Source organism: Rhinatrema bivittatum, chromosome 3 (assembly GCF_901001135.1).
Source record: "Rhinatrema bivittatum chromosome 3, aRhiBiv1.1, whole genome shotgun sequence".
NCBI classification, from domain to species: domain Eukaryota; kingdom Metazoa; phylum Chordata; class Amphibia; order Gymnophiona; family Rhinatrematidae; genus Rhinatrema; species Rhinatrema bivittatum.
In genome coordinates, this window is record NC_042617.1 from 346,727,489 (window position 1) to 346,746,814 (window position 19,326).

The window sequence follows — 19,326 nt, forward strand, 5'->3', positions numbered from 1 at the left end:
TGTGTATTATATACGCCACTAATAACTATGACCATGCATTTTTTGTGAAGTTAGTTTGGCTTTTGTCTCCTTGTGGGCCTATCCCGATAGTGGTTGGAGGGGATCTTAATTGTGTGTTAGATGGACTCTTAGACTGTTCTATACAGTCTGTTGTCTCGACGGGCAGAATGGCTAAGGGGGTTGTGTACCTATGTGGTGCTCTGGACTTGGTGGATACTTGGAGGTCCTTTCATCCATTGGATAGGGAATATACCCATGTCTCGCGGGCCCATGGTACACAATCTCAAATTGATTATCTTCTTACTGACAAGGGCACATTTTCTAAGATCTTAGATTCACATATTGGTCCCTTGATAATTTCGGACCTTGCACCTGTTTGGTTCGATTTGGAGGGCTTTCGTCCATCTATTTTGGGTTCACCATGGCACTTTCCGAAATATTTATATAGGGATTTAGCTTTTAGGAAATACTTAAATAAGAAATGGGAGGAATATGAATTTCATAATCGTACCCATAAAGATGACCCAATATTATTTTGGAAAGCTGCCAAAACAGTGATGAGGGGCTATATAATTTCTTATGGGCTAGCCAGGTGCAGAGCATTAACATCAGACATATTGTCTCTGGAAAAGCAACTGCACCGAGCCAAAGCACATTATGATCAATGTCCAAACCCACTTGCTCGGAGAACATGCTTTGAAACACAAGTAGCCTTCAATACCTTGCTCCATCATAGGGCATGCAAAGGGTTGGCATATTCCCAGGGGCAGTTTTTCCAACATGGTAATAAGGTGGGTAGACTTTCAGCAAATATTTATTTATAAATTTTTATAGACCATCATTCGGAATATACCATCATAACGGTTTACATAAATAATTTAAAATAAAAACAGTTAAAAGAAATATAAAACAGAATGCAATCTTAAGCAATAATAATATTAAGGAAATTAAAACATAATATAAAATAGAAGCAATAAAATAATAATATAAATCAAATGTCAATAATAATAAAAGGAAAACAAATCAAATAATTTTAAATCTTGATTTCGTCTCATCTGTCCTGCATAGGTATTCAATCCAATCGTGGAGTTTCTTCATGATAGGCCTTACAAAATAGCCATGTTTTTACATCCTTCTTAAATGATTTAAGGTTCTGCTGTAGTCTTATCTTCAGGTAATGTATTCCAAATTTTTGGGCCAGCTAAGAAGATTGCTCTCTCTCTGACTTGTGAAAGATGGGCTGATTGTACCGATGGGATTGATAGCAGCCCTTTATTACTGGATCTTAACTGTCTTTGGGGTGTATGTAATTTAATGGCTGCATTAAACCATTCTGTTGCTTCTCCATAAATTATTTTGTGTATAATGCACCAGAAGATGGATGGTAGCTAAATATAACACCTTAATGAGGGATGTAAAGGGCAAATTGGTAAATGCTAACGAGGACACTGCTAAGGTTTTTCAGGACTATTATCAGAAGTTCTAGACAGCACAGCTGGGGTCTCAGAGTGATATTGCTCACTATCTCAATTTACTGCATTTGCCTCAACTTATGGAGGACCAATTAAGTCAACTCAATAGACCAATTCAAGCCCAGGTGATTGAGCAGGAGATACAGCGGGCTAAGTTATTAAAGGCTCCAGGCCTGATGATCTCTCTGTAGAATATTATAAATTGTTGATTTCTAAATTAGTGATCCCTTCGGGACAAATGTTTACAGAGCTTACTGATCCACTCACTTATGCCCAATAGTGCTTATCACGGTCATCCCCAAGACGGGAAGAGACCCCCTGGTTCCATCATCTTACCATCCCATTTCCTTGATAAATTTTGATGTTAAGTTGTTAACTAAAATTATGGCTGTCTCACTATTATCATGCCACATTTAATAGGAAAAGACCAGGTGGGTTTTGTGAAGGGTTGCTCTACTGTGTTGAATATCCACAAGATTATTGTGTCATTGGTGCGTAGTAAACAACGTCTGATCCCTTCTTTGCTACTTAGTTTAGATGCAGTCGATAGGTTGGAATGGGATTTCATGTCGGGGGTGCTGGAAGTCTTTGGGCTCTCAGGCTATTTTGTGCAAGTGGTGAGAGCACTATATCATGCCCCATGAGCCTCTGTAATGGTTAATGGTTATACTTCCCAGGAATTCTCTTTGTGTCAAGGAACTCGACAAAGCTACCACTCTCTTCCCTGGTTACCGATAGAAATTCTCTGAAATGTCCCCATTATCTCAAATCTTCTGAAACCAAGGGCCGGAAGTGTTCAAACTTTCGGTTTTTGCTGATGATATTTTTCTGCATATTGCTAATCCACAACAGTTAGTTCCTGCCCTTTTGGCTGAGATAAGTAACTATGGGCAGCTAGCAGGATTTAAATTGAATTTAGAAAAATGAGAGGCATTACCAACCACTGATGAGATTCATACCTCCTGGCCAGGGACCTTTCCTATGTGCTGGGTGCCGGATTCTTTCACTTATTTAGGTATTACATTGCCTAGGGATCCGGCGCGAATACAATTAGTGAATTTTCAGAGGGAATTCTCTGCTATGGATAGTTTGCTTAAAAGTTGGAAAGATTTTCCTTTATTGTTAGTGGGCAGAATGAATCTCTTTCAGATGTTTATCTTGCCAAAATGGTTATACATGCTTCAAACTGTGTTTAAAAAAGAAGGATTGGAGGAGAAGTCCATTACCTGCTATTAATTAAGTTGACTTAGAAAATAGCCACTGCTATTACTAGCAACGGTAACATGGAATAGACTTAGTTTTTGGGTACTTGCCAGGTTCTTATGGCCTGGATTGGCCACTGTTGGAAACAGGATGCTGGGCTTGATGGACCCTTGGTCGGACCCAGTATGGCATGTTCTTATGTAAACTGTCCCCTGTTATTTGACCCATCAAAACCTTAAGCAGATAAACGTACAGAGCGTTCTATCTGTAGAAGAATAAGAGGCCAAGGGTGGCGTGGGTCAAGTTGTCACGGAAATAGGGCCAAGGAGGCTTGTGGATATAAAACCTTACAATATGGCGTGCAATTTATGTCATATGGCGGATTGGTTGCTAGATGCAAATTTCTATATTCCTATTGAGTGGGAGAGGAGAGTTTTCTCTTGTGCCAGCTTAGGTTATTTGTTGCATTCCTCATTGAGGTCACTACCTTTATCCTTTCGGAGTAATTCTCTAGTTGCTCTACTGGAGATATCTTTGTTCCTCTCTGAAGTTAATCAGTAACCTTTCTCAATTCTTACCCCGATTGGTAACACAACATTTATTCCTGGCACTTCATATGGGGTTTTTTCCAATTGGGCAGCCAAAGGGTTGAAAGTGATATAACAATTTTTGACTGAGGAGGGTGGCCTAAACTCTTTTTTTGGACATGAAGTTGGAATATAATTTGAAGAGTAAACATTACAGGCTAGAAGTTATGTTTGTTCTCTGACCACTCTCTCTCATATTTTTATCGCCATTTGTTGGACCAAAAGCCTAGCACTGATTTGGGATCTACGCTTGCCAAATGGAAGGCGGAACTGATGCTGAAGCTCACTACCCAACAAATTGCACTCTGTTTTAAAAGAATAAAGTCCATTACTTGTAACATGGATTTGCAAGAAATTCAGTATAAGTTTTTAATGCGCTATTTTTGGTCCCAGCAGAAAGCATCTTGCGTATCGGTTACAAGTTCAGAACTACGTCATAAATGCTCCAGTTCGATTGGTACTCTGGGACATCAATTTTGGAGTTGTCTTCAGATACAAGGCTTCTGGAAGATGGTGTGGAATTATATTTTCCAAATGACTGATATACTTCTTCCCTTCTCAGCTGATGTGATGCTTTTTGATAATATGCAGGGAGTGGTGTTGGGTAAATTTTTTCTTAGATTGTGGATCTGAAAAGTTCTGTTATTGTCAAAAAAAAAAGGTTATACTGCAACATTAAGTGGGCGATGTTTCCCCTACTCTTACGCCTTGGAGGAATCAAATTCATGTTATATGTTTGAATGAAAAGTACATTGATCAATTTGATCTGACGAGGAAACATAAAAGATATTTCTCCCTGTTTGGGAACTTTACTTGCAATCTTTGTCTCCAAGAGCTCGAAGTGTAAAACTTAATGACTATTAGTTCTCTTTTCTGTCTTGTGCAGATAATACCTTTGCTAATCACTGTTGGGGGGAGAGAGGTTTGTATTATGGGGATCTGGGTGGTTGGGAGGGGGTAAGTTATATGTATAGTGCACAGACATTGGAAAGTGTACACCAATGTATCTGATCCGGTTTCTATGTTATAGCTTCGTGTTATGTACCTATTTCTTTGAAACTTCTTAATAAAAATATTTAAACAAACATAACAAAATGTTAATAAACTTAAGCTGACCAATCATTTGTAACAATACAAGTTAATGATTAAGACTGAAAACATTCAATCTAAAGCAATTTAACCACAGATGATGTGTAACACAATCAAACTAATGAACTATTGTGATTCACTCCAAAAGAGGAAAGGACTTGGTGAGAGAGAGAGAGAGAGAGAGAGAGAGAGAGAGAGAGAGAGAGAGACCCAATAAGGAAAGGAAAATTGGTTCCTGCTAATTTTCATTCCTGACAAGTGGGTTTATGCATCCCTACCAGCAGATGGAGGCAAAGAACAAAACTTTGAGGCACAGCTACATAACCGAGAGTGCCACCTGCGGTCCCTCAATATTGACCTGTACCCAAGTCAAGATATATAGCTTAACAAACCCCAATAAACCTTGGGCGAACAGAGACTTAAAAGTTGGAGCCCCTGAAAACTAGGCCCCATTAACACAAAGCATATACCAAACTATGTACACTTTCCATTAATCTGAGTATATCACATACCAGCTCAGTAACATCCAGAAGCAAGGAAGTCTTTCAAAAGATGGGGTCGAGTCTCTGGACTGATCTGTGGTACTTCAGGAATGAAAATTAGCAGGTAAGAACCAATTTTCCTTTCCTGTTCATACTCTGGATCAGTCCAGACAAGTGGGATGTACCTAAGCTCCTCTATTCCAGGCGGGACATCGAAAGACCCACACACTTTCCCCAAAAGTCACCTCTTCTGGCACTCACACATCCAAGCAGTAATGTCTGGTAAAAGGGTGAAGAGAAGACCATGTTGCTGCTTTACAAATCTCCTGCGGAGAAAGTAACTGACACTCCACCCACAAGGTTGCCTGCTCCCTAATGGAATGCACTCTCAATCCCTCCAGCACTGACCAGCCCTTACAGATCTCAGCCGAAGCTATCGCCTCCTTCAACCATCACGCAATAGTACCCTTAGAAGCCTTATTACCCTTCCTTGCACCACTGAACAAGACAAAGAGATGATAAGATCTCTGAAAGGCATTTGTCACCTTAAGATATCGCAAAAGAATCCAACGCACATCCAGTAAGTGAAGCTCCCTTGCCATTGGAGCATCAGCTGCCAAATTTTGAAAGGCCGGTAGCTCAACAACTTGGTTAAGGCAAAAAGAGGATACCACTCTTAAGCAAAAAGGAAGGAACCTTATGTAAAGAAACCAAACCTCTGAAAAACGCAGGAAAGGGTCCCTACACAACAGTTCAGAAATCCTTCTAGCTGAACAGATAGCCACCAGGAAAACAGCCTTCAGGGTTAAATCCTTTAAAAAGGAGCCCTTCTAAGCAGTTCAAAGGGAGAACCACACAGCACCTGAAGAACCAAATTCAGATTCCAGCTGGACAAATCTTCTAGACTGGAGAACAAGATGTTTTTCCCCCTTGATGAAACGAACCACATCCGGATGAGAGGCCAACAGTCTTCCTTGAATTCTACCTGGAAGGGACCCCTAAAGCTGCACCTGAATCCAAAGGGAATTATAGGCCAAACCCTTAGCCAAGCCGCTTTGCAAACAGGCCAGAATCTGAGGAACATCCACATTCAAAGGCTGCACCCTATTCTACAAACACCACAATTCAAACACTCTCCACACTCGGACATAAGTCAATGACATGGAAGGCCTCCTTGCCTGAAGCAAAGTTGCATTCACATAAGAACATAAGAAAATGCCATACTGGGTCAGACCAAGGGTCCTTCAAGCCCAGCATCCTGTTTCCAACAGTGGCCAATCCAGGCCATAAGAACCTGGCAAGTACCCAAAAACTAAGTCTATTCCATGTTACCATTGCTAATGTCAATGGCTATTCTCTAAGTGAACTTAATAGCAGGTAATGGACTTCTCCTCCAAGAACTTATCCAATCCTTTTTTAAACACAGCTATACTAACTGCACTGACCACAACCTCTGGTAACAAATTCCAGAGTTTAATTGTGCATTGAGTAAAAAAGAACTTTCTCCGATTAGTTTTAAATATGCCCCATGCTAACTTCATGGAGTGCCCCCTAGTCTTTCTACTATCTGAAAGAGTAAATAACCGATTCACATCTACCCGTTCTAGACCTCTCATGATTTTAAACACCTCTATCATATCCCCCCTCAGTCGTCTCTTCTCCAAGCTGAAAAGTCCTAACCCCTCTTTAGTCTTTCCTCGTAGGGAAGTTGTTCATTCCCCATCATTTTGGTAGCCCTTCTCTGTACCTTCTCCATCGCAATTATATCTTTTTTGAGATGTGGCGACCAGAATTGTATACAGTATTCAAGGTGCGGTCTCACCATGGAGCGATACAGAGGCATTATGACATTTTCCGTTTTATTCACCATTCCCTTTCTAATAATTACCAACATTCTGTTTGCTTTTTTGACTGCCACAGCACACTGAACCGACGATTTCAATGTGTTATCCACTATGACACCTAGATCTCTTTCTTGGGTTGTAGCACCTAATATGGAACCCCAACATTGTGTAATTATAGCATGGGTTATTTTTCCCTATATGCATCAACTTGCACTTATCCACATTAAATTTAATCTGCCATTTGGATGCCCAATTTTCCAGTCTCACAAGGTCTTCCTGCAATTTATCACAATCTGCTTGTGATTTAACTACTCTGAACAATTTTGTGTCATCTGCAAATTTGATTATCTCACTCGTCGTATTTCTTTCCAGATCATTTATAAATATATTGAAAAGTAAGGGTCCTAATACAGATCCCTGAGGCACTCCACTGTCCATTCCCTTCCACTGAGAAAATTGTCCAGGCTCAGATTAACCTTTCAAACGGAGCTGCCACCTCTCAAAAGCCAAGCCGCTAGACAGAAGCGATCCTCCTGGTCAGAAAATATGGGCCCCTGCTGCAACAGCCCTGACAGATGGACCAAGCAAAAAGGAATTTTCCACTGCTAGATGAAGAAAGTCTGCAAACCACGGCTGGTGCGGCCACTCAGATGCCACCAGAATCACCCTACCTAGATGAAGCTCGATGTGTCGCAGCACTCAACCTACGAGAGGCCACAATAGAAACACATACAACAGATGTGCCAGCCAGGGTTGAATGCCCTCTGAGCCGACCTCCCTTCTGCGACTGAAAAACCGAAGTCGCAATGAGGTCCACTGCTGGTCTGATCAACCTGGCCTAAATCAAGGAAAACTCCTCTGCCAACAACTCCCACTCCCCCGGATCCAGACGCTGTTTGCTGAGGAAGTACGCCCGTACGTTGTCCACTCCGGCTACATGGGTAGCAGCTATTCTTGCCAGATGTTTCTCCGCCCAAACAAATAGTTCTTGTGCCTCCAGAGTTACTAGACAACTCTTTGTTCCACCCTGCCAGCTGATATACGCCACTGTTGTCACATTGTCCAAGAACACTTGCACTGCCTTGTTTTGAATGAGTGGGAGAAATGCCAGTACGGCTTTGTGCACTGTCCTGGTTTCCAGCCAATTGATGGACCAGGTCGCCTCCTCTAACGACCACTGCCCCTGGGCTGATCTTCCTTGACACATTGCCCACCCCAACCAGAGAGGCTGGTATCCGTGGTCACCACCACCCGGATACTTCCAGATCCATCCCTTTCTCAAGATTGTGCTGACATAGTCACCATGAGAGACTGGACCTGACATCCTGAAATTCTGCCAAAAGCGGATTCCAACGGGATAACAGCGCACTCTGCAGTGGGCGCATGTGAGCAAAGGCCCATGGAACTAACTCCAGCATAGAAGCCATGGAACCCAGGACCTGAAAATTGTCCCAGACCCTGGGAACTGACAAATGCTGCAGCCAAAGGACCTGACTCTGCAACTTGACTACCCTCTCCGTAGTCAGAAACACATTCCTCATCCGGGTATCAAAGCATGCCCCCAGATATTCCAACGACTGGGTCAGCTTTAAATTACTCTTTACCAGATTTGTCACCCAGCCCAATGAATCCATGAGTTGCAGGACCTGCTGGATTGAGCGACAATACTCCATTTCCAACTCTGCCTGTACTAACGCTGCAACCATCCCTTCCTGATGGCTTCACTCCGCCTACCTTTCTTTCTTTGCACCTCCTCTTGCTGTGGATGGACGCCTGGCTGCCACAGGGTCTGCCTGCCATCCTCTCCGGCGTCCCCAGACCAGCTTGAGCGCTGCCTCCCGCCATGCTCCACTAGTACCTTAGCGCGCGCGCGCCACGCAGCCCTCACTCTTATTTCCTACTTGGCGCGAACCTCAGTGGCGTCCCCCTGTGATGACATCACACTGCCCGGATATTTAAAGCCTATGTTGTTTGCTAGCCTTTGAGTTAGCAAGGGAATTCCTTATGGATGGGATTCGCTCTCCGTACCCAGCTACTCTGCCTCCAATTCCATTGGACTCTTAATGCTACTCGGGGGCCTCACTTGCTTTTCAGGTCGCTATCAAGAAACTGGTACTCGCTGCTCGAGAGCCCATGTTCCCTGACTCGCTGCCTGCTCCTACCTTCTCTTCTGCCTGGAAGGATTCGCTATTTTCAACACCAGTGAGTACTACCATCTTCACCTCAGAGTTGTTCCCTGGAACCAGGTACTCGCTCCTCGAGGGCCTGCCTCCGATCCAGCCCTAGTGCCATCTCCTACGTGGAACCGCTGTGTGAGTACCACCTTCAAGTCTCTCAGGGATCAGGTACTCGCTCCTCAAGGGCCTGCTCTCCCTATCCTGGGGTTCTCCATACTGGGCTTGTGCATATTCTACTGTACTCATTCTCAGTTCTCTCCACTACAGCACTGCTACTGGATGAGTCGCTGTTCCAGTGCCTGAGGGATACTAACCCAGCCGGGCTACTTCTACTGCTCACCACTGCCACCTCTGGTGGCTTCATCACATTGTCTAATAAAAGATCAATCTCTGTGTTTATGTGTCCTAAGCTGAGCCTGACCTGTGGCCCCTCACAGGACTTCCCCCCGTGGGCGTGGTCAGCTGCCGCAGTGTCCAAGGGTCCACCCAAACCTCACTAATTATAACACTAACTAATCGTCCAGGATACCTTCCTTCCTGAGCGCTGCCGCCACTACCACCATCACCTTTGTGAACTTGCACAGTGCTGTCACCAACCCAAAGGGAAGGGCTCGAAATTGGAAATGCTCCCCCAGGATGCTCTGGTGTTCAATCTGAATGAGAATATAGAGATAAGCTTCTGACAAGTGCAACAACATTAGAAACTCCCCTTTGCGCACCACCGCAATCAGAGTGCGCAACGACTCCATCAGAAACCTCGGCATTGACATTCTGCAGATTGAGAATGGGCCAAAAAACTCACCTCCTTTTTGGGCACCAAGAAGTACATAGAGTACTGACCCTGTCCCCTCTCCTGAGGGGCCACTGGAACAATGGCGTGCAGGAGCTGGAGCTGTTGCAAAGTATCCTGCATCGCCTCTCACTTGGATCAGGAGATGCAGTGGGAGATTACATAGGCGTCCCTGAGAGTATGAGAAAATTCTAAGGCATAGCCATCTCTTACCACTTCCAGGACCCACTGGTCCGAGGTGATCTTGATCCACTCCTCGCAAAAAAGAGGGACAATCCCCATCTGATAGCCACCAGAGAGGAACGGACCAGTCTGCTTTCATTGGCCAATCTTATTTCCGCCCCCTCCTTGGGACCCACCATCCCTCAGAGGTCTGCACTGGGCTCAAAAGGACTGCTGCCTGCCCGAATTCTGTTTTTGCACCGCTGGCCCAGGGCTCTTGCCAGCGCAAAACCTCCTCGCCTCTTGGAAGCGAGCTCATGGAGGAAAGGACTGCTTGGAGTTCTTCCTGTCCTCAGGCAACTTACTACCCTTCGACTCCACCAACTGCTTCATGAGCTACTCCAGATCCTCCCCAAACAGCAGCTTGCCCCTAAAGGGGAAGGACAGCTGGCCTTTAGACCACACATCCGCAGACCAATTTCGCAGCTATAGGAGTCTCCGCACAGCCACTGCATAGACGATGCTCCTGGCAGAGGTCTGGATCATGTCATACAGGGCATCCGCTACATAGACCACTCCCACTTCCAAGCAGGTAGCTTGAGCCACCTCAGACACCGATCCCGACCGCTTATCGTGCGCCTTCTACACCCAATACAAGCAGGCTCTCTGCATCAAGCTTCCACATGCTGCCGCACACAGACTCAAGGCTGACACTTCAAACAGCCTTTTAAGTAAAATTTCCAGTTTCCAATCCTGGACATCCTTCAGTGCGTCTGAACCTGCCACCGGGATGGTCGTCTTCTTGGTAACTGCGGACACCACCTCATCCACCTTAGGAATCCTTCCACGACTTCAACGTCTGCTTCGGCAAGGGATATAATTTAGCCATAGCCCTGGCCACCTTCAAGCTCGCTTCGGGAGATTCCCACTCCCATTCCACCAGCTTCTTCACCTTCTTCAGTAACAGAAAAGCCTTAGGGGGGTGGGGTCCTCATAATCCCTCTAGGACCGGGTTTACCCCTTCATTATCCGAATCCTCCTGAGTGACCTTAATCCCCAGCTCTTCCTGGGGAACTAGCAGGTCCAGCTCATCCCCATGGAACAGCTGAACCACCTAAGGATCGTCACCATCTGCAATCGGAACCTCGTCTGGATCCTGCATTGGATTCCCCAACACAATAACAGGATCCTGAGCCAGATCCTGCATCAGATCCATTAAGGTACTAACAGGGTCCACATCTGGATCCACCAGCCCTCCCCTGCATCTGATCCGGAACATCCATCTCCTCTGAAGAGTCGTCTTCTTCCGCAGCCCGACTGAGTCCCAAGACTTGCAGGATCCCTCCGGACTCTGCATGCCCCAAGCTTTTTAGCCATCCGGGACTTCCTGAACAAAAGCCTCTTGTTCCTTGCTTCCTTTCTGGCCAAATAGGCCTTATGGAGAAGGACAAAATCCACAGAAAAAGCTTCTGGATCTGAAGAAGGGTCCAGGTCCACTTCACCCTGTACTTCTTTCCCTTCCCCTGATACTATCAGGGTCCTGATCCACGGGAAACAGCATGGGAGGGGAGTTTCAAGGCTCTGCCACAGCAGCCTGACTCCCAGAAGGTGCTGACAAAATGGCCATCACCTCCTCTGACCCCCTCCGGGGCCTCCCGAACTGGCCTAGCCAACCTCGTGTTCCTGCCACACCCCCCCCCCCCCCCCCCCCCCGAGACACATTCCCTGCAAAATGCGGTGGAATCGAAGACAGCCTGTTTCGAACCACAGACGAGACAAACTTTGCCACACTGCGCGGGTTGCAGCATGCCAACACGATCAGGCCTAAAACTAGCCCCTGCCGACGCAAGGAGAAAACAATGCTGTCCGGTGTTGATGACAGCTCCTGGGCCCGACTGAGGAATTAATTTGCCCCGCCCCCCGCCCCCCGCACCCTTACCTGCCTCCCGGCAGAGAAATCCAGCCCCTCAACTGCCTCAGCCCTGCTCCTCTTCTGCCAGGGAACAGCTCTTTTTCTCCCCCCCCCCCCCCTCAAACAACTTAAAACATAAAGCCACACATAAACAGGGCCAGGGAAGGGAAGAAAATTCAAATACTTTCCTGCTTCTGAAGGAGGCCGAGCACCAAGGGGGTGAGAGAACCAGGACCCCTGGCCCTGACAACAAAGGCTGAGTCAGAACAAAGATATCCAACCCCCTGCTCAACCCGAGAGATGGCCCACGAAGGAACCCAGCACCTCAGGGAGCTGAAATCTCCTAAAAAAAATTATTTTTTTTTTTAAACTCCAGACTGCAGGTTTGCACCTCTATAATCTGCTGAAGACAGAGAAATACTGAGGGACTGCAGGTGGAACTCTCAGTTATGTAGCAGTGCCTCAAAGTTTTGTTCTCTGCCTCCATCTGCTGGTAGGGATGCATAAACCCACTTATCTAGACTGATCTGGGGTACGAACAGGAAAAATGTACAGATGATCACACTCTGTGGCTGGCAGTTGGGTCGTATCTTTAGCAGTATGAAAAGAATAACATGCCAGTCCTATATGGGCTGGATGGTCTTTTGTGCCGTCATGTTTTATGTTTTGCCCATGAATTTGATTTCTGTGTACAGTCGACCCACAAATAAAGCAGATGTAAGATCCACAGGAACTTTTGTGCCCACGCACCTAGAAGCTTAAATTTGCCCCATACAACCAAGGTGCACATTTCGAGCTGTCATTTTGGCTTAGCTCTCTCTGCTCGCTTTTCCTACTCTGTGCCTCTCACACTATCCCCTTTGCTCTCTCACTATTTCCTCTATGTCTCCACCTTGTGCTTCTTTCTCCTGCAGCAGTAACTATGCAATTGGTGTGGAACCGTACCAAAATTACACTGAAATAAGCTATGGCAGGGGAGCAAGCATGAAGCACTCTGGTTTCTGGTGCTGCTGTTCTCACCTCCTTCCACAGCTTCTTGGTGTCCAGTGCATCCCTGAAAACAACAGGTCATAAGAAAAGATGAGAACAGCAGCATGGGGGACCAAAGTGTTTACTGATTGCTCTCTCCCATAGCCAGTCGTGCTATAGCACTATCAGTATATCAGCTGCATCAGTTCAGTGATTTCTATCCTCACCCTAACCTGACTCTCTCAACTCAGACTCTGAGCCAAACTCAAGAGAATTCCCATGGATGCCCACTGCCTTCTTTAAAACTTAGCATGGCTATGACAAAAATTATTGTCTTTTCCCCCCAAACCTGCTTTCCCTTTTCTCCTTTTTCTGTCTCTATGAAGGACACTCATCTTCCTAGTTCCCTTGGCCAGTAACCATAGGGTAATCTTTGATGCCTCTTTCCTTTTCTTTGCACATCTGAAGCACTGCTAAAGTGCATTGGTTCTTCCTCCACGGCATTGCTAAAATCCATCCCTTCTTTTCTGAGCATGCTACCAAAATGCTCATATATTCTCTCAACTCCTCTCCCTTAGGCTTACTTCAATTTGCTCTTCTCAGGCATCCCACTGAACCATCTTTCTCCACTGCAACTTATTCAAAATTCAGCTGCACAACTTATCTTTTTTCAGCATTGCTATGACCATATGCTTCTCAAGTCTCTACAGTGGCTCTCCATCTACTTCTGCATAAAGTTCAAGATTCTCTTACTTGCTTATAAATGCATTCTCTCTGCAGCTCCTCATTACCTATCTTCCCTGTTCTCTCCCTATATCCTTTCTTGTGAATTTTGTTCACTGGGCAAGTTGTTCTTGCCATGCCTTATAGCTTCTTAAAAGTTTAAAGAGCAATGGTCAAAGGTATTTCTATAGGTACCACAGAAATGGGCTCTTGGATTATTGCTCACCCTGTGTATGGGTAAAAGAATACACATTTCTCAACACACGTAGTATATCCGCATATTGCAGAGGTGTTCCTGGGAGCAGGGGAAGGATGGAGAATAAAACATGCATAACTTTGAACATACAAATTAGGTGCATTATTTGATTCCGAAAAATTGTCCGCAGAGAAAGTGGGTGCAAATCTCTGCAGGAATTTTTTTTTGTTAGGTAATAATCAAAGCAAAACTGCAGGTGTATTTTTGCTTTGATAATTGGCCTAAATCTCGCAGATAAAAAAGTTACTGCAGAACTTAGACCAATGTGAGCCCTTTGGATTATGGCCTCCAGTGCCTATATGGCTATCAGTGGCACTACTCTATGTAGTAGAAAACACTGACTGAATTTAGTCACCTCCATTCCTTTTGCTAATTTACATCGATCTCAGCATGAGCAAGTTGGCAAGTATAAATTTTATTTTGGTAGTGCAGTTAGACCTGTAATTTCATGCCCTGTGTACAGCTATTCTTTTATCAATACCTAATTCATTCAACATATATATTTTTAGAGTAATAATATCATATTAGTATGCTCTTAAAGTCATCAGTGCAAGCTGGTTGACACTTGCTAACTTCTGCATTCTTTAAAGCTTTGTGACAGTTTGCACCAACAAGGTTGAGGCACACTCAACTGCAATAGTTTCTGAACTCAAGAACATGCTTATATTAAAAAATAAAACATCAGGGACATTTGCTAGGTCCCTTAGAATAATCTACTATGATAGATAGTGCAGTTTTCCCTACACAAGACACTCCTTTGTTGGAAACAGGCAATGTACTTAAAAAATATAAATAAAACAAAAGAAACCCATGTAAACTTGACTCAAACAATTTTTTTTTTTAAATTGCAGCTGAAAAAAATATACAATGTTATTGGAGTCCGGCATGGACTAGATGACTTATGACCTTCAAGCTTCACAATTCCCCCTCCGTTTCAGCATAGAATGACTAATTAAACCCCTGATCTATAATGAATGGTGTGGGCCTAGCCAGTGGGCATTAACATCCAACACAAGCAGTATGACAATGCTATGAACTCACCTCCTGCAGAAAGTCTCCTGGCAGATCGTATGTCTTGCAAAGCTCTGATATTGTCACCTGGCCGGTTTCCTGCAGTTTATCATTGACTTCCTCTGCTAACTGGTCCAGATAGTTGCTAATGTGAAACCAAGAAAAAAAAATCTTTCACAGAATTCTTCCTTAATCACATCCTCAATAATCCAAGCACAGCTCTTCTGTCCTTCTAGTGATTCGGGGCAAGCCAAAGTGGATTATGTACTTTATCCACTTATTCATGTTTCATTTGACCTTTGTTCTGACAGAAACTCTGAAAGGTATTCAATAAACTTGCTCCATTTTTCCTCCTCTCTGCAAGTCAGTCAACAAGGAATATGATGTGTGCAAGTCATCAGAGCTAAATAAGACTCAAGGTTACAATCAGAAGGCCACAGGTTTGAGTTGCACAAGTCACTTAACCTCCATGTGCTCCTCTCATGTCAATTCAGTGATCCTCGACCTTTCCAAATGAGAGACCATCTTTGATCCTAACTGGTAACCTGAGACCCACATTTATCTTGCATATGGAGACTTAGCTGCGATACAATATATACGTTATAACTACTACAAGAAATAATGTAACCAGTCATACATTCACTCGCTCCCCTTTCTTTAAGCTTTCATCCACTCTCCCCTCTTCCTCACTTCACCACTCTATTGTCTTTGATGCTTCTACATTCATAAAACAAACATTTTGCAAAGTATTGAGGCTATTTATTTATTTTTTTAATATTCACAAATTTAATGGGACACTTAGTTCTGTGTTTCTTCAAAGCTTCATCTCATTCAAGGGTGATACTGGAGGGGTTCTCTCAATTAATTTGCTTGCGTAGTGGAGTAGTTTAGTGGTTAGTGCAGCAGGCTACAAACCAGTGAAACCAGGGTTGAAATCCCACTGCTACTCCTTGTGACTTTGGGCGAGTCATTTTACCCCCCATTGTCTCAGGTACAAACTGAGGGCCAGATTCATTAAGGCCTTAGTGAATCAGGTAGTTAGATTGTAAGCCCTTTGGGGATAGGGAAATACCTTCAGTACCTGAATGCAAACAGAATGTTGGGAACTATTAGAAAGGGAATGGTGAATAAAACGGAAAATGTCATAATGCCTCTGTATCGCTCCATGGTGAGACCGCACCTTGAATACTGTGTACAATTCTGGTCGACGCATCTCAAAAAAGATATAATTGTGATGGAGAAGGTACAGAGAAGGGCAACCAAAATGATAAAGGGGATGAAACAGCTCCCCCATGAGGAAAGACTAAAGAAGTTAGGACTTTTCAGCTTGGAGAAGAGAAGGCTGAGGGGGGATATGAGAGAGATGTTTAAAATCATGAGAGGTCTAGAACGGGTAGATGTGAATCGGTTATTTACTCTTTCGGATAATAGAAGAAATAGGGGGCACTCCAGGTTCTTATGGCCTGGTTTGGCCTCTTTTGGAAACAGGATGCTGGGCTTGATGGATCCTTGGTCTGACCCAGTATGGTATGTTCTTATGTTCTCATGAGGTTAGCATGTGGCACATTTAAAACTAATCAGAGAAAGTTCTTTTTCACTCAACATACAATTAACTGTGGAATTTGCTGCCAGGGGACGTGGTTAGTGCAGTTAGTGTAGCTGTGTTAAAAAAAGGATTGGATAAGTTCTTGGAGGAGAAGTCCATTACCTGCTATTAATTAAGTAGACTTAGAAAATAGCCACTGCTATTACTAGCATAGGATAGACTTAGTTTTTGGGTACTTGCCAGGTTCTTATGGCCTGGATTCGCCACTGTTGGAGACAGGATGCTGTCTCCAACTTCTAAAATTGGGATAGCCATGTTAATAGCACCTCCCTCACCCCCCCGAGGGCTAAGATAACACTTCCTGGCACCCTGTCAGATCCCTACATCAGTCCAGACCGTAGGTTGAGCCTCCTTTCCAGCAGGTGGAGACAGACTAAAACTGAAAGGGTATCCTATATGAAGACAGAGCCTACCCTGCAGCCCTTCAGTATAACCACTGTCAAAGCAGAAAACAACAAAACAAGAAAAGGATCAAGCAAGTAACTATAAAGCTCAATTGAGCAACTGTAGAACAAAGTAACACACATGTATGACTAACCACTCTTGCATATACTTGGTGCTCGAACAACCAAGGCTTCCGGTGTAATTGCTCAGTGTTCTGTAGAAAATGAAGTATCAAATTCTGCGAATCTGCAATAATAAGCTTCGAGTAGACAGTCAGAAAAAGACAAACAGGGAAGGGCGTCTGGACTTATCCGTGGTACAAGAAAACAAAGAGGTAGGCGATCTATGATAGCCGTAAGGATAAACACAAACAATAGATGCCTGATCTTTTTCCAAATGTTTATTAAGCAGAGACTGCTGCTACAGAGACCGGGAGTGAATTGCTGTTTGCAGAAGCATTGCTGACAGTAATTGACTGTACATCGGATGAGAAATACACTACTGAGATTTTTTCATAACTGTGGAGTGTTGAAGCCCCTGAAGCAGCGGTTTTTGAACCGCGAAACTCGGCCTGAGTCGGGCGATTTTTGAACACGTCTCTGCTTAATAAACATTTGGAAAAAGATCAGGCATCTATTGTTTGTGCTTATCCGTGGTACTACAGGAACGAAAATTAACAGGTAAGAACTAATTTTCCTTTCCCTGTACGTACCCGGATCAGTCCAGACAGTGGGATGTACCAAAGCTTCCCTATCCCGGGTGGGACAGAGACAGTCCCGCTCAAAGCACTTGTCGCCCAAACGAACCAAAAACCGGCGCTTGCACATCCAGACGGTAGTGACAAGCAAAAGTATGCCGAGACATCCAGGTGGCGGCCTTGCAAATTTCCTGTGGAGAAACCAATTGACTCTCCGCCCAGGAAGTAGCTAGAGAACGTAGCAAATGAGCCTTTAGGCCCTCTGGGACCACCCAACCTTGGCAAAGATAAGCTGAGGAGATCGCCTCCTTCAACCACTGCGCAATAGTGGTCTTAGAAGCTGGTTTACCCAGATTGGGACCACTCCAGAGGACAAAAAGATGTCCGAGACCCATAAGTCATTGGTGACCTGAAGATACCAGAGTAGAACTCGTTTGACATTCAGTTTACGAAGATCGCCCCCAGCGCTTCCTGCAATCTCCTCTGAGGAGAATGCTGGAAGCTCTACCGACTTGTTGACATGGAAGGTAGAGACAACCTTTGGCAAGAAGAAAGGTACCCGTCTTGAGGGAAACACCTGAATCGGAGAAGCGCAAAAAAGGTTCCCGACAGGACAATGCTTGGATCTCGGAGACCAGCCGAGCAGAGGAAATAGACACAAGGAAAACTGTGTTGAGCGTGAGGTCCTTTACCGTAGCCCGACGGAGAGGTTCCAACAGGGCAGCACTGAGGGCCTGGAGGACCAGATTAAGACTCCACGATGGGCAAGTAATGCGAGCGGGCGGACGCAGGTGTTTGACTCCCTTCAGGAACCGAACCATGTCCGGTTGGCCTGCTAGGGGATGACCCTCGACCCGACCCAGGAGAGAGCCGAGAGCGAAAACTTGCACGTGCAGGGAACTGAAGGAAAGGCCCTTGGAGAGACCCTTCTGAAGAAAAGTAAGAACCAATGAGACCGGGGCGGAGCGTGCTGAGACACCCGACTCCTCACAAACAGTGACCTTCCAAACACGCACGTAAGCTAGAGAAGTCAACTCCTTCCAGGCTCGTAGCAAAGTGGAAATGACCTCCTCCTTACGCCTCAGGCATCGCCGTTCAAAAACCAGGCCACTAGACAAAAGCGATCGGCCTGTTCGAAAAATACGGGCCCCTGCCGAAGTAGAAGAGGAAGATGGCCTAGCCAGAGGGGTCCATCCGTCGCCAGATTGACGAGATCCGCGAACCATGGTCTGCAAGGTCATTCGGGTGCAACCAGAATCACGGGCCCTCGGTGGAGTTCTATTCTCCTAAGAACCTTTCCCACCAGGGGCCACGGGGGGGGGGGGGGGGGGGGGGAACACATACAGAAGGACGTCCGTGGGCCAAGGGAGAGCCAGAGCATCCACGCCCTTCGAGCCGTGCTCCCTCCAGCGGCTGAAGAAGCGATTGGCCTTGGCATTGTGCAAGGTCGCCATGAGGTCCAGGTGAGGGGGACCCCACCTGTCGGCAATCAGATCCATGGCTTCTTTCGAGAGTTCCCACTCTCCCGGATCAAGCGCTTGACGACTAAGAAAGTCGGCTTGAACGTTCTCCTTGCCTGCGATGTGGGAGGCTGCCAGGCACTCCAGATGTTGTTCCGCCCAGACGAAGAGCCAGCTGGCTTCTAGGGCCACCAGGCGACTGCGGGTGCCCCCCTGATGGTTGATGTAAGCCACGGTGGTGAAGTTGTCAGAGAGAACCCTCACCGCTTTGCTGCGTATTGGGGCAGAAACTCCTGCAGAGCCAAATGCACCGCCCGGGCCTCCAGGCGATTGATGTGCCAACGAGTCTGAACCGGCGACCAGATCCCTTGAGTGGACTGGGACAGGCAGACCGCACCCCAGCCCGAGAGACTGGCGTCCGTGATTACTATTGTCCACTGTGGAGATCGAAGTGGCCCGGAGAAGATGAGGAAGCGAAAGCCACCACTGCAAGGCAGCAACG

The 19,326-nt window shown here is 45.5% G+C and overlaps 1 protein-coding gene across 2 annotated transcripts in view; it reads right to left on the reverse strand.

Moving 5' to 3' along the window:
- Window positions 1-19,326, reverse strand: part of UFL1 (UFM1 specific ligase 1) — a 195,768-nt gene that overhangs the window by 143,617 nt on the left and 32,825 nt on the right. For both annotated transcript variants that reach the window (XM_029595397.1, XM_029595398.1), the window contains exon 5: window positions 14,708-14,822. In XM_029595397.1, coding sequence (XP_029451257.1) covers window positions 14,708-14,822 — 115 coding nt within the window. The remainder of the gene's footprint in view (window positions 1-14,707; window positions 14,823-19,326) is intronic.